This window comes from Pleuronectes platessa, chromosome 9, assembly GCF_947347685.1.
Source record: "Pleuronectes platessa chromosome 9, fPlePla1.1, whole genome shotgun sequence".
NCBI lineage: Eukaryota > Metazoa > Chordata > Actinopteri > Pleuronectiformes > Pleuronectidae > Pleuronectes > Pleuronectes platessa.
Genome location: NC_070634.1, coordinates 13,813,785 through 13,827,089, shown reverse-complemented (window position 1 = coordinate 13,827,089; position 13,305 = coordinate 13,813,785). Strand labels below are relative to the sequence as shown.

The 13,305-nt window shown below is 40.6% G+C and overlaps 1 protein-coding gene and 1 long non-coding RNA gene across 6 annotated transcripts in view; both read left to right on the top strand.

The window, feature by feature from the left end:
* The first annotated feature begins 611 nt into the window (after positions 1 to 611).
* Positions 612 to 3,067, top strand: LOC128448512 (uncharacterized). 2 transcript variants are annotated; one of them, XR_008339754.1, is made up of 3 exons: positions 612 to 696; positions 1,300 to 1,439; positions 1,910 to 3,067. It is a non-coding gene; the product is annotated as an uncharacterized LOC128448512 (long non-coding RNA). The 2 variants fall into 2 exon arrangements; XR_008339755.1 differs by having other exon boundaries at positions 628 to 719.
* Positions 3,068 to 4,107: 1,040 nt separating this feature from the next.
* Positions 4,108 to 13,305, top strand: part of LOC128447597 (guanine nucleotide-binding protein subunit alpha-11) — a 33,198-nt gene continuing 24,000 nt past the window's right edge. For all 4 annotated transcript variants that reach the window (XR_008339642.1, XM_053429795.1, XM_053429794.1 and 1 more), the window contains exon 1: positions 4,108 to 5,356. Coding sequence is in view for 3 of the 4 variants with exons in the window: in XM_053429795.1 (XP_053285770.1) it covers positions 5,221 to 5,356 (136 nt within the window). In the remaining variant the exon portion in view is untranslated. The remainder of the gene's footprint in view (positions 5,357 to 13,305) is intronic.

Below are 13,305 nucleotides of genomic sequence, written 5' to 3'. Positions count from 1 at the left end.
CAGTTACATGATGAGAATCCACAGAGCTGTAAGTGCACAACAGGCTAGTCCTAATGACAGCAAATAATATATGAGCTTGTGTTTGAGTGTTTTGCAGGATGTGGCTTCGTCTGAGTCCTGCTTGATGTTACTGTCTGACAATTTGGAGAAGACAATTGTGGGGTTTTATTGTGGCGAACAGTCTCATCGTGAAAGTGTAATAGCGGAAGCAGACTTTCTCTAACTGCGTGCGATTTGCGTGTGGTGAATCAGTGCGCTGCTCTGCGGGTAAAGTTTCGGCCTCAGCGGAAGCTCCCTGGTTCTCGTTTCAGCTCCAGGGAAATCACCCTCACACACAAGTTACACTCGAAATCTGTGAATCACTCTGATTTTACTTAATTTCAACTTCTTATGAAATTATTTTTTATTCTTAGCTCATACTCTATTTGAAATCACAATCAACTCATCAAATTGGAAACACAACATTTCTATAAAAAACATCATAACACTAGAATAAATGAGTCTCATGGTAAAAGTGTGAGAGAGCAGTGTTTATGTGGCAGCAGGTTGTTTGACTGAGCTTATAACAGGTATTTGTTGTCCCTCCTTCTCTCTCTATTCTGTTTGGATGTCAATCTTTTGTCTCAGCCAGTAGAACCGGTTTGTCCAGGTTCTCCTGGTCTCACATACTGAGCACTGCATTGCCATGGGAACCAGGTGAGGTGAAAGAGCGAAAAGAGGTGTGCACATTTACTGCAAGTTATACTGTACAGTGAGTTTTTCAAGGTTTACTACAAAGCTGCTGAGTAATGATTTTACTTCACATGATGGAATTATGTTACAGCTGTTATTCCTACAAACAAATAGGCCTTCTTGTCACACGTGGTGTAGATGAGTGTGTGTGTGTTTCACAACAGGGCAACCAGTTACACAAGCGTCAACATACATCATATATTCTACATATGAATTTATGTGTTTATGTATTTTTTAGTTTACAGCGCACAAAATTCCTCGAACAAACAAAGACAAATTAGCAGAGACAAAGAAGTCAAATAAGTTATAATTATAAAAGAAAGTAAATAAATCCTTATGTGCCCACTTTACATTTTCATAGCCTTTATTTTACGACTTCACGAAAATCTTTACGAAAGCTACTAAACTTGCGTTAATGTAAAGAATTTGGCCTGGACAATAATTAGATTCATTGAATTATTTCGCTTTAGGTGTTTTGTCAGAAATCAAGAGGCTAAACACAACATGTTCAGCAACTATAAAATCTTTCAACAAAATTGTAATTGTCACTTTGAAACAATAATACAGATGCTGCCAAAAAAGATGGGGCGCCGTTTTTCTGTGTCTATGAAATTAAAGGAAAAGGAAAAAGGAAAAAAGAAGAGTGGGAGGGAATCCAGTGGGTGTGGACTGACTGTAACAGAAAACTATCCACCACATCCTTCCAGGTATGTTACAGTTTACAGGATGTAGATCCCCATTACCCACTCTGTTGTGACAGTGACAAATATCCTTCCAGTCACAGACAGGGGGATGTTTGATATGTTCACCTGCTTGTGGAGGTGAAGTGGAATCTCCCAGATATATTGTGAACACGAGTTAGGACAACCTGTATAGTTAATAAACACTTTATGCACTTGTTTTATTGCATATTATTTCACTCCATTTTATTCTATTTTACTCATTTGTATCAATATTTCTAGGTATTGTTTTGCTAATCAAAGTTTTCTGTTTTGATTATGTATATATCTGTTAAAAATATGGGAGTAACAATAAGATCAGAGGAAGATCACAGAAGAAAATTAAAATATTTGATGACTTTAAATACAGAAGCTGAATCTCTAGAGAATGATGTAATACATTGTAGAAATATGCAGGGCCTGTAGGATTTGAGTCTCCTCTTGATGGATCCTTACAGGCACCCGAGAGACCAGCAGGAAGTGGAGGACCGCGAGGAGACTTTGTCCCCTGTCGCCGGCTGGTATGGGAAACAGAGGATGATCAATAATTAATCTGACAACAGCAATCACACCCTGGGACGCACTTTCCTCTCATGTTAACATCACTTCCAAAACAAATTACCACCCATGAATAATGCCAAGTGTTACTAGTGTAGTGTTTAAAACACAATTTCTCAAACAAGACTTTGCAGCATATTTGTTTGGAAAATGGAATAAAAATGTTAAGCACGATGTAAAATTTGAAAATGACTTAAAAACGGGGAATAATAAGATCTCCAAACTGAACTACCCAACATCCTATACTTTTCTTCTCAGTAAATGTTGTTTAAGGATTTTTCCATTCGAAGTATTTGACTATTGCAAATGTTGTATTTTTTTTAGATCCAGAGGGACTGAATGAGGATGTTAGTCACTTCTGTGGGTGGAGTCTTGTGGCAGGAGTTTCAGCTCACAGCCCCCAGAGACGTGGGCAGGCAGGTCAGGCTGTAATGTCATGAGTCATGTCTGAAGTTTTTTCCTCATCATACCAAACATACCAACAATGCAATCTGAAGCGCTACATTCGTCCCGTTACATGTATGTGTCTATGGCATTTGAGCGTCAGGATGTCAAACTCGAAAACTGCCAAAACCTTTTTCAACTTTCCGTAAATCGAATTGTTTAGGAGTTGTAGAGAAGAGATCACTGCTTTCAGCACAAGGCACAGAAAATATGACTGCAGTCCTATGAAGTATTTTATTTTACCCCAGGCTTGCAACTACACCACACGTCCACAAGATGTCACTTGGCTCAACAAGATCGCATGTCGGCCCATTTACTTGACATGAATTTACTCACAGTGACAGAGTTGTGGTTTCAACATCGATGAAGATGCTAACAGTCATCATCATCATCATCATCATCCACCTGCTCTGCCTCATTCTCGTAGAAGTATTCACTCTGCTGGAGGAGAGTAAACACGTACAAGTATTCTATTCTATTTTTTTCTTTTTTTTTTATCTGCTTGTAATATTTTGAGCATTGCCATAAGAGAGCCTGTGACCCAAGCATTTCATTGCAAGCGACTGCTTAATGTAATCGTTGTGCATATGACAATAAACTCTTGAAACTTGAAACTTGAAGTACAAGTGTTGCTGCTCAAGTATGTCATTCGTCTGCTATTTCAAACTTGTACTTCTCCACATGTATTTGTCAGCTGTTTGCAGATGAAGATTAAGATTATGCACCAAATATGATGCAGTCTTACACACTAAACTTCCCAATAATACACTGACTGCTTAAATGAGATTCACCTTCATCAGTGACAACATTCACACACACACACACACACAATGATTTTTTACTGTTCTCTTAGGAAATAATTAATAGATCAAAACAGGCACATTTAAAGAACCGATATCTATGAGTGTGTGAAGTTAGGTGCAGCTTTGAATCTGACAGGACTATTGGTCCTCGGTGGAGTTATGTGCTCTACTGGATACCATCCTAGTTTGTGAGAAAGTCGTATTAGTCACTAGTTTTACATTGAGGTCGTATAGCTTTTATTTGATTAACTCATTCAAATTATTATTAAAGCCTACCTACAGGTTAATGGTAAGAATATGTGATTAAAACATAATGGACCTAACTACCCAACAGTATATTAACTGAAATTTAGTAGATAGATAGATAGATAGATAGATAGATAGATAGATGTGCTTTATTGATCCCAAAATACCGGTTATGTTACAAAAGCATGGTATCAGGCACATAACACACTAATCAAGTACAAAATAAGAACAGAACTATGCAAATCATCGACAATAAACATATGAAAAACACATTATCAAATTAGTAAAATAAACTTTTATATGGGATCAATGAATGAAAGATAATCATTAAATTATTATTATTTATTTTTTGGGGGGGGGGGGGGGGGGGGTTGCCACCGAGCACCTCCACTGTGGATGATCGGGTCTTTGACAGGAGATGGGCGTTGCCCGTCCAGTCAAATGTCAGCCGCTGATCGCTGACACGCCTCCAGAAGGAAGACTTCCTCTCAAGCAAACTTGGGAGGTTAACCATGCTGGTGGGGAAAGTCCCGCCCTCCACGCCCACAAGCGCCACTCTCACTGGCTCTGCCCGCGTCAATCAATCACATCCCGAGCGACGTCAGCAGCAGCGCCACACCGGGGCTGAAGAAGGAGTGGGTGACGAGGAGCGATCGCCACCACCAGGAAAAAACACCAGGAGCCGTAAAATGCACGGACTACATGGCTCCATTTGACCGCCAGTAGGACGCCCTTTCCGCGATTCACAGGGTCCGATCCTGGGGGCCCGTTTGGGAGACGTCTCGATAAATGCGCCGGAGCTGCTCCGTCAGGCCGAGCCCTGTGCTTCTCCGCTTCAGCCAGAGTGCTGCAAATCCAAGGATGGCTAGCTGAGCTAACCTAGCCCGCTAACAATTAGCCTGTCCATTTAGCTACCCTGGCCACCGGAGCCTGAGACTGCGGGAGGATACCTGCCCCTGAGCGCGGTGCTTTCCTCTCAGCGGGTCGTGGGGGTTGACTGTCAGTCGTCTTTCCGTGGGCTCGGTGGATGGACAGTTTGACGGGCGCTCATTGTCACTGCGCGGGCGTACGGCGTTGGTTTCGGGGCGGCTAGGGTTGTGCTCGGCCGGGCGACCAGCGGAGGAGGGATTGTACAAATGTGGCAGTGGCAGCCAGTTGTGTCCCACTGTGTCTGGGACCGAAGTCGGTAGTTTATTCAAATTAAAAACCCGTCATTTTCTCACGCAGTAAAGATATATATATATATATATATATATATATTTCAAAAGTGTTGTTACGCTGAAAACCCATCAACTTGACACGCTAGCTTGGTGGTAACATTAGCAGCGTTTAGCTTACTGACTAATAACAGCTTTTGTGGAAAGTGCGTGGAATGATGTGGGTATTTGCACCGGTCTTCTGAGACGTCTGTGGACATGCTGCATTGCACACTGTCTGTGGTCGGTTGTCAGTCCCCGTAGCCTGAGGATTTACACAGGACTTTGACTAAGCTGTCAAATATTTGACACTTGACAGCGGTTTTACCTTCATCGAGGAAAGGCCAGATTCTGCAGCGAGTCTCCCAAGCACCGCTCTTTGGTGTCTTATAGAACCTGAAAACGGACTGTTGCTGCTCCGAGTGTGTTTTTTCCCCCTCATTTCACCGGTACTTTGTGTGAGGTGTAGCCCGGCGCCCCCCCCCCCCCCCCGTCAGACGGGCTTTTTCAGCTCATGTGGTGATGACTTTAGACTCCATGATGGCTTGTTGCCTGAGTGAAGAGGCGAAGGAGTCCAAACGAATCAACGCCGAGATCGAGAAGCAACTCCGGCGAGACAAGAGAGACGCGAGACGGGAGCTGAAGCTGCTGCTGCTGGGTAAGTAAAGCCTGCATGGTGCCTTCGTGTTTGTAATAGTTTCACACACTCACTCACACAGGCATGGCTGCAGGATGACACTTCACCTCTACCTCTCGCTCACACACACACATACACACACACACACACACACACACACACACACACACACGTCATATATACATACATGTGCATACAATGGGAAACACAAAGTCCTATGCAGAAAGCCTATATGTCTGTTGATGCTTCTTTAACTTGTACTGTACTTAGTCTAAACACCAAACACATACATGTGCATAAATTGGGAAAACACAAAAGTTCTATGCAGAAAGCCAAGATGACATTTCAATGAAACCACATTGCTTTTGATTTGTATTGTACAGGCTCCTCATGCAAAACACTGCACCCACAATCGTACAACATCTATTTCCCTGTTCACCGCACGATTTGTCTGTGATGTGATACGCAAATACAAGATGTGGTTCAGAGGGTGTTTCCAGTCCAGTGCAAGCGAATAGCGGCAGAGCGGGTACATCGAGCCAGGAATTCAAGCAAACTTCTTACGATATTACATGTGCATTTATTTGAGGGAAGTTGGGAAGGCTCTTCAGCTAATAATTAGATCACAGCTAGTGTCTCCGTTCTGGGTGTCCTCTTGCTTTGCCTATTCGTTTCATGTAAAAGGCCTTTGACACTGTCTCATTTACATGCTTCTAAATAAGTTGGACGATCACTCGTATCAGATGAGACCACAAAGGCAGGAGACTGGCTCCATTACCTAAAGACTCATTTACAAGCAGGGTTTTGTTTAATGGTTGAGAATTTGACTTCACTAGAGCCTCTCTGACTAGTTTAATGATAGTTATCTAGACTTGATTTTAATAATGTTGTGCCTTTGCCAAAACTCTTAATACACAAATAGAATTTTCTTTTGTCTAGAGACAAATGGGTATTCTTCTCCTGTACATGAAGACTTATTTTTAAGATCCTAGAAGTTGATGCATTGAATAAAAATTCCATCTCAATGAGTGACTTCGGTTAAGAAAAGCTGTAACAACCAGCTGTCAGCAATTTTATTTTCCTTTAGTCTTCTTCCACTCAACCATAGTTTTATCTGCCTTTAAAACATGTCTTAAATGATGAACAGGAGTTGGTTTTAATTAAGTCTGGTACATGGGAGACATTGCTCTCTTGGTGTCTGGCCTCTACTGAGGTGGCCTGCTCTGGGAAATGACTGCTCTCCAGAGAATAGGCCGTGCCATCCGCAGACTCATTTTCATGTTTAAAGAAAAGTAGCAAGGCCACTGAGCATTTAAAATGTAAAATTGTAATTACTTTTACCATACTTTGGTTTCACTCTAGTGCACAATAAACAGTAGTTGACACTTTGGCAGCTCAGTCGATTGTTATCCAAGCTGACTGAGGTTATACTCATACGAATACATTTTTATTTTAAAATACTGCTTTAAAAACAATTTCCATCCTGATGTCTCCATATTGAAGTAATCTCCATCCACACAAACAGAGCTGAATACGTAAGTCAAGTGACCTATTGTACACTGGGCATCTGTGTGCTGGTGTTAATAGGAAGCAGATAGTCTACTCTGCATTTGGTTGCGTAGTACTATACTATAAGTGAGAAAAGGTAATGACGAAAGGGATTTTGTCTCTCAGAGTGACAATGAGGTGGAACTGTTACTGAAAGTACGTGTTGGCAGCGCGTTGTCTTCAGCACGGTTAGTGGGCTTGCTCCCGATGAGACCCAATCACGAGGCGAATGTGGCCGACTGCATCATCGTTTCCAAAGTCTCCATTTCTGTCTGTCCAGAGCAAAACTAGACCTGGTGTTTTCAAATGGGTCAAGAGACGATTTCAACCTTCTTTGCTTTAGGTGATAGAAAACTCTGGAGTAGTTTGGACTTCAGACGTAAACACCTCCCATCACTTCAGCTTTCCTACTTTGGCTGTTTTTGAGAGGCTGATGCAGAATAAAGGCATAACTTTTGCACTTTGAACATGTTGTGTTAAACTGCTTCTCCACTTCTCATATTAAAGGCTACACGTCCTTTGGCCTTGCTCCGGGGTTCATAGTTGGCTACACACCAGCAGCATCTGTCGGTTCAGTTCGCCAACACAATGCCAAGAATTGATTAGAATAAAAAATGTTGTAGGCGGAAGAAAATATTTTAATTGTCCTGCTTTTCCTGTTCACAGATTAAATGCAGGTACTGTGACTCACAACCCAATTTTTTGGGTAAAATGTTAAATTACTAATTGGCTTCTTTTTTCTTTTTTTTCCCGTAAGTTGTAGGAGTCTGCTGTCACAAAAGCATCTTAAAACTATCTAGATTTATGGCACTCTGGTTTTCTCACTTCATTTGGAAACTATTATAGACTGTTTAATGCTGTTACAGACCCTCATACATAGTGAGGCTTTTTATGATGCTTTTGGCTGCACATGTATTTGTCTTTTATCTGCAGTGGCTTGTGACTTGTTATATTAACTTATGGATTATATATTTTCTTACCAATTTGGACAAAAACAACGTTTTGGTTGTTTTGTGTAGTTGCTGGTCGAGCTGAAACACTATCTCTAGCCAAATATATATGTCTTAAGATGGAAATATTAAAGCTTGGAGTTGATCTAACTTAAACTTGCAATTTCTAATTAAGTTCAAAACCTTTTATTTAAATACAGTGGTGTTACTGTAGTTTTAATATGATGCACTGGTGTAATTCTTCTCTGCTACCTCTAAGGAGGACTGGTGGTTTTGTCAGATGTTTTAAGCAGAGGCAATTATTCCAGCTGTTATCAGCAACAGGCTGGATTTCCTCAGTGTTGTGGTTAGCTAATGCAAGGTAGACATGCCGGCTGAGGAAGAGCCCGGGTCAGAGGAGTGCTCTGCCTCCTGCTCTGTAGCTAATTAAAGCCACAAGTAATTAAATGTGTACAGCCGGAGCCCAGGGAGCGGCAGTAACAGCACTAGTTTGTAAGCTTTCTTAAGTAAATAGAAGTGTTTGTTTAGAATGTGGGAATGGCTGTCTGGTGCAACTTTGTTAATATTGCAGACCTTAGTTTTTTTAATAAATTGTTTTCTCAGTAACTGAAATGATCAGACGAACACTTATGTATGTAGGGGATTTTGACGAATTGAACTGGTATGTTGTTGTAAAGATATGCCATACTTTAAAGTACCTTGTTATTTGCAAAAAGGATGGTGCTGGAGGAAAAATAAGTTTGGGTTCCGCATTGTGTGTGCAAACAGTGACTCGAGACAGTGAGAGTTTTCTATGTGGATCCTCTGTTGACTGAAGGGTAAGTCGTTCATATGGATGTAAAAACCTGTCAAACCTGTACTAATGCAACGCGGCACTAATGCTGCATATTTTCTCTTCCTAAGTGAAAGCATCTTCACGTTACAAAACTCGGATCAAGGAAGTCAGACAATTAACTCATCCTGTAAACACATTGCTCGAATCATTTCTGGTTCTTTGTATAGAATAATACAAAAACCCAGTATGATTCTAAAATTATCTTAATTAATGCATTTAATAAAAAATTTAAGAAAAGGTCCTACCTCTTCCTGCCCTAGTTTAAAACTGTTTGGTCAGCATTAACAATTTTTTGAGGACCAGTCTGACAAATAAATCGATTGATCTTTGAGAGTAAAGAATTATGAGACAGTCAGTCGGAGCTTTTAAAAAATGGCGTTTGCAAACTAGACAAATTCAGTTTCTTGTGATTGTGGAGAGGTGTGTCGTCTCCCTTAAATAAAGACAACTTTTTCCTCATGTCAAAGGAGATTTAACCAAAAGAGCATCATGTCAGAGGCAAAACCCATGTATTTTTTGCAACACTTACTTACACCTCAGACAAAATGATCATATTTCTACTGGAGATTCTAAAAAAACATAATTGAACTCCTGCAAACATCCTATGACAGGGGTGTCCAAACTACGGCCCGCGGGCCATCTGCGGCCCGCCATCCATTTTAAATTGGCCCGCCTAAAAAAATAAAAATAATTATAATTGTTTTTATTTTTAAACTAACAATTTAGTAGCACTTTAATGGCACTTAATTATAGCACTTTGTAGTTTATCTCTATTTTTGAAGATATTGTACTTTCTTGATTCTTGTTGTTCTGGGTTTGTACCCTTGAATGCACTTATTGTAAGTTGCTTTCGATAAAAGCGTCAGCTAAATGAAAGGTAACGTGATGGACTATGGCCCACTGTATTGCAGCTGTCCCTCAGAACGCAGCCAACCCCCCCCTTCCTAACTGTCAACAGTCCGCTCCAGGGCAGGCCCGGACCTTCGTATTTTTTTCTATATGTGGCCCTCGGGATAAAAAGTTTGGACACCCCTGTCCTATGACATATGATGAACCTTCAAGAGTGGATAAGAGGAATATCTGGGCAAACAGTTGTTTGTTTAAAGGACTAGCAACAACAGAGTATCACTCATTTGAATTTAGCTTGGTTAATGAAACTCCTAAAACAGTTTTGGGTCTTCTCAAACCAGAGGGGAAAATTTGGGCTCAGGCTAAATGCTTCACTAGATTGTTCAATAACTTTGCCAGTCTGCTCTTTACTTTTCAGCTGCCATTGTAGAATGGGGTTTGACACCATGAGTGCAGTGAAAGTGCACCAAAACATCGAACTATCAGGTCAGGCAGCTGCACAGTGAGAAGAAGGATGCTACAAAGCTCTGTAGGGAAGTGGGAAACGAAAGCTTTGTAGATCTGAGGACCTGAGAACTGCGAAGTCGAGAGATGAACTGTAGGTTTAACTGTGGGTAGAGGAATTAAAATACCCTTTTAGATACAAGTAAGTCATAAAGTCCATTTTTATGTAAAAAGTATTCAGTACAGCTATGATGCACAGCTCGGCAGCAACACCGTGCCTTGTACAGAGGACCACCCAAGAAAGATTGAAAGCTACGATTAAGTTTTGTGATTCACCTTTTCACACCCAACTTGACCTGCCTTCAGTTTTCCTCATGTGTTCTTGCTGCCTCTCTGAGCATTGCACTGTTTGTCATGTGAAAGCCCACTGTGAGGAACCGCAGAGAAAGAGAGCAACTAGCAGCCAGATTCAAATCCACGACACCAGGAGCACATTCTGTTCACCTGACTGAGCTAGCACACCAGGCACAGGATATTTACCTAAACTTACAATTGAAATGAGAGTCAGGATACAGTATTCACACACACACATACACACACACACACACACACTGAGCACACACTTCATCTGTCAATGTGCACAGCGCTCAAACAGGTCGGTAGTATGTGGGTTAATGAGTGTTTGCTTTTTGGCAACACCCAAGGATGTCTCATGTATGGAGCCCTACCTACGCCTATTGTGGTTTTCTCTTAGTAAGTCTTCACAGTAAGCCAAGCAGATAAGCCCTGTGTTCGCCATATTTATTCGGATCCCTGTTAGCTGCTGCCAAGGTAACGGCAGGCATGTCTGGAAATAACAAATATTTCAGACAATACAGATGAACAACCCACACACAGATTTAACATGGCCCATAAGAGCTTTGTGAGAGTGTTTGTACGTAGAGCAGCATCCCAGGCCAGGATTGCCCGGTTGTATCCCAGTTATTCTCACTAGAACAATGGCAACACTGAAAGCAGAATTGGCAGAGTTGCCTTCCTGTATCCTCACTACCACAGCTGTATGTCTATCAGCTAAGGTTGATAATGCTAGTCACCACCCATGTGAGCTTATTTCCCAGAAATCTCAAATTGCAAATTTTTTGTTATCAGTGCGTGACTACTAGAGGTGTGCGTCTTAACTAGACTCATGATTTGTGCTTCAAGAAAGTATGAAGACTGTTACTGTTATTACAAGAATGCCATGCTGTAATTTTCAAAATTTAATTTTCATTTGAAAAAGCTGACTACAAAGGTCAGTCTTTAACAGCGGTCAGTGTTCTCCACATTGATTTGACATTCATTCCGACATGTGTGCTGCATCTAAAAACCATAAACTCTGATTAAAGCTTTTGGCAGCTTGAGGTGCATCAGCTGGTCAACAATAGATTCTACTCCTCTGATCTTTTCTAATCACTCACACTTAGAGCTGATCTTTATACATACCTATCATATTCATGTTCTTGTATAAGCAGGACGTCGCTTCTTCTGCAAAAATGACTTAAAAAAAACCTCAGTGTTTTGTGATAATATTTGGGAAGAACTTCTCTCCTGTCTTATTGAGAGTTTTATAAACAAAGCTAACAATTTTATTTACCATATCACATATTAATCCTCCCATCATAATGATTTACTCAGTTGCTTAAATAAGCTATCAAATTGGCTTGATAGTTCCTATCAAATCAAGATTGTAGTTACCTGTTCACACCTCTCCATGGGTCAGTGGGAAAAAAAGACCAAATGCATTTTCACTACCTGTATGTGAAAGACGTTTTGACTTCTTACAATAAATAAGTAAAAAAGCAAGATCAAATTATTTCTTAGAACTAATCTCCATTATCCCAGATTCCTTTTCAAAACCATTAATAGACTCATAAACCCTGCTCGTTCTGCCCTAGTATCCCTTTCAAATACGTACTGAAAAATCATTGACGTCAGAAATAATATTGTGCAAACTACCACTGTTATTCCAAATATTGCTGATTGTCCTGCCGGTCCTTTTCTCTTTAGTAATTTTCACCAAGTTTTTCTTTCTGAGTTTATTGATACTGTGGTTTTTCTTCCAGCTCTGTTGGTATTCTACACCCCTCACTGTTAAATGAAGTGATTGGTGCTATTCGCCCTAGCCTTCTCAAAAATATGAATTGCTCTCTTTCTTCTGGATGTGTCCATGGTTATGTTAAGAAGCCAGCATTCAGACTTTACTGGAAAAGCCAAATCATGATCAATCACACAGAATTATAGCCCTATTTCAAAAAATGATCATTGCTTTGGCAATGTCACCTAAATCTACCTGTCTTTAAGGCCAGACTATGTCTGCAACTTGAGTGTATTAACAGAGTGCCTAGCTGCCATCAAGGAATGAATTCCTTCAGATTCGGTCATGATCAGCTAGCAGGCAGTTTACTAACATTTCTCTGTCCTCTAACAACCAACAGTAAACAACAGTAAAAGTAATTCAGCGTTTCACTTTGTGATTCCATCCCAATAAAGTTCTTTAAAACAATTTCTATTATGTCATAAAAGACAAATTGCACAGTATGATTCATCCTTGCTCTGACATAAGAAATACTTGTTAGTCCCCTTTTCATAGGTGGCATAAGTATACCTATGCTCTCTGCCAACCCAAACATTTCTTTTTTACGGGTATGGATATGAAATCCTCATCTCCTGTACCTGTTAGATTAAATTTGAGTTTCACAGTGTGGTACAAGCGCAGGGCATGTAGGTGTTTGTAGTTCTCCACTGTTTGTCTGGCGGCTCTGTTGGTTGAGCAAACTGATGTTGACACACCCAGTTTCGGCAGTTATGTGGCAGTCATCCCTGTGAAAGACTGCCCAATCATTCTCATGTCACTGCCTGCCTAGCTCGCTATTACAGACATGTATGTCCCACTAAAACCTTTACATTTAATATTGTCTCAATTTATGTCCGACCTTTTGCCTGTAAGGATAGTTTCAGTTTGTTAAGTGACTGAAAAAGGTTTGACACCTACAGGACCAGCATTGCTTCTGAATGGGTATACTAACATGCCAGGAATCAATATGGATTTAAAAAGTATATTCTTCATCAACCCAAATGCATGGACATTGGTAGTAAACTATTATGGTATTACTTACAAGACAATTTGTTTTCTTTCATTCGGATACAACATTGATTTAGTCCTTGGAAGGTATGACGTTTCTTCTTTTTTTTATGATGGCTGTGGATTTTGAATGGCAGCATGAGTATAATCTACCCAGCACTAAAGGCCATGTGATCTGTATAAAGGTGAAGTGACAATGTACAGCTGCAACAAGAGGTGAAAT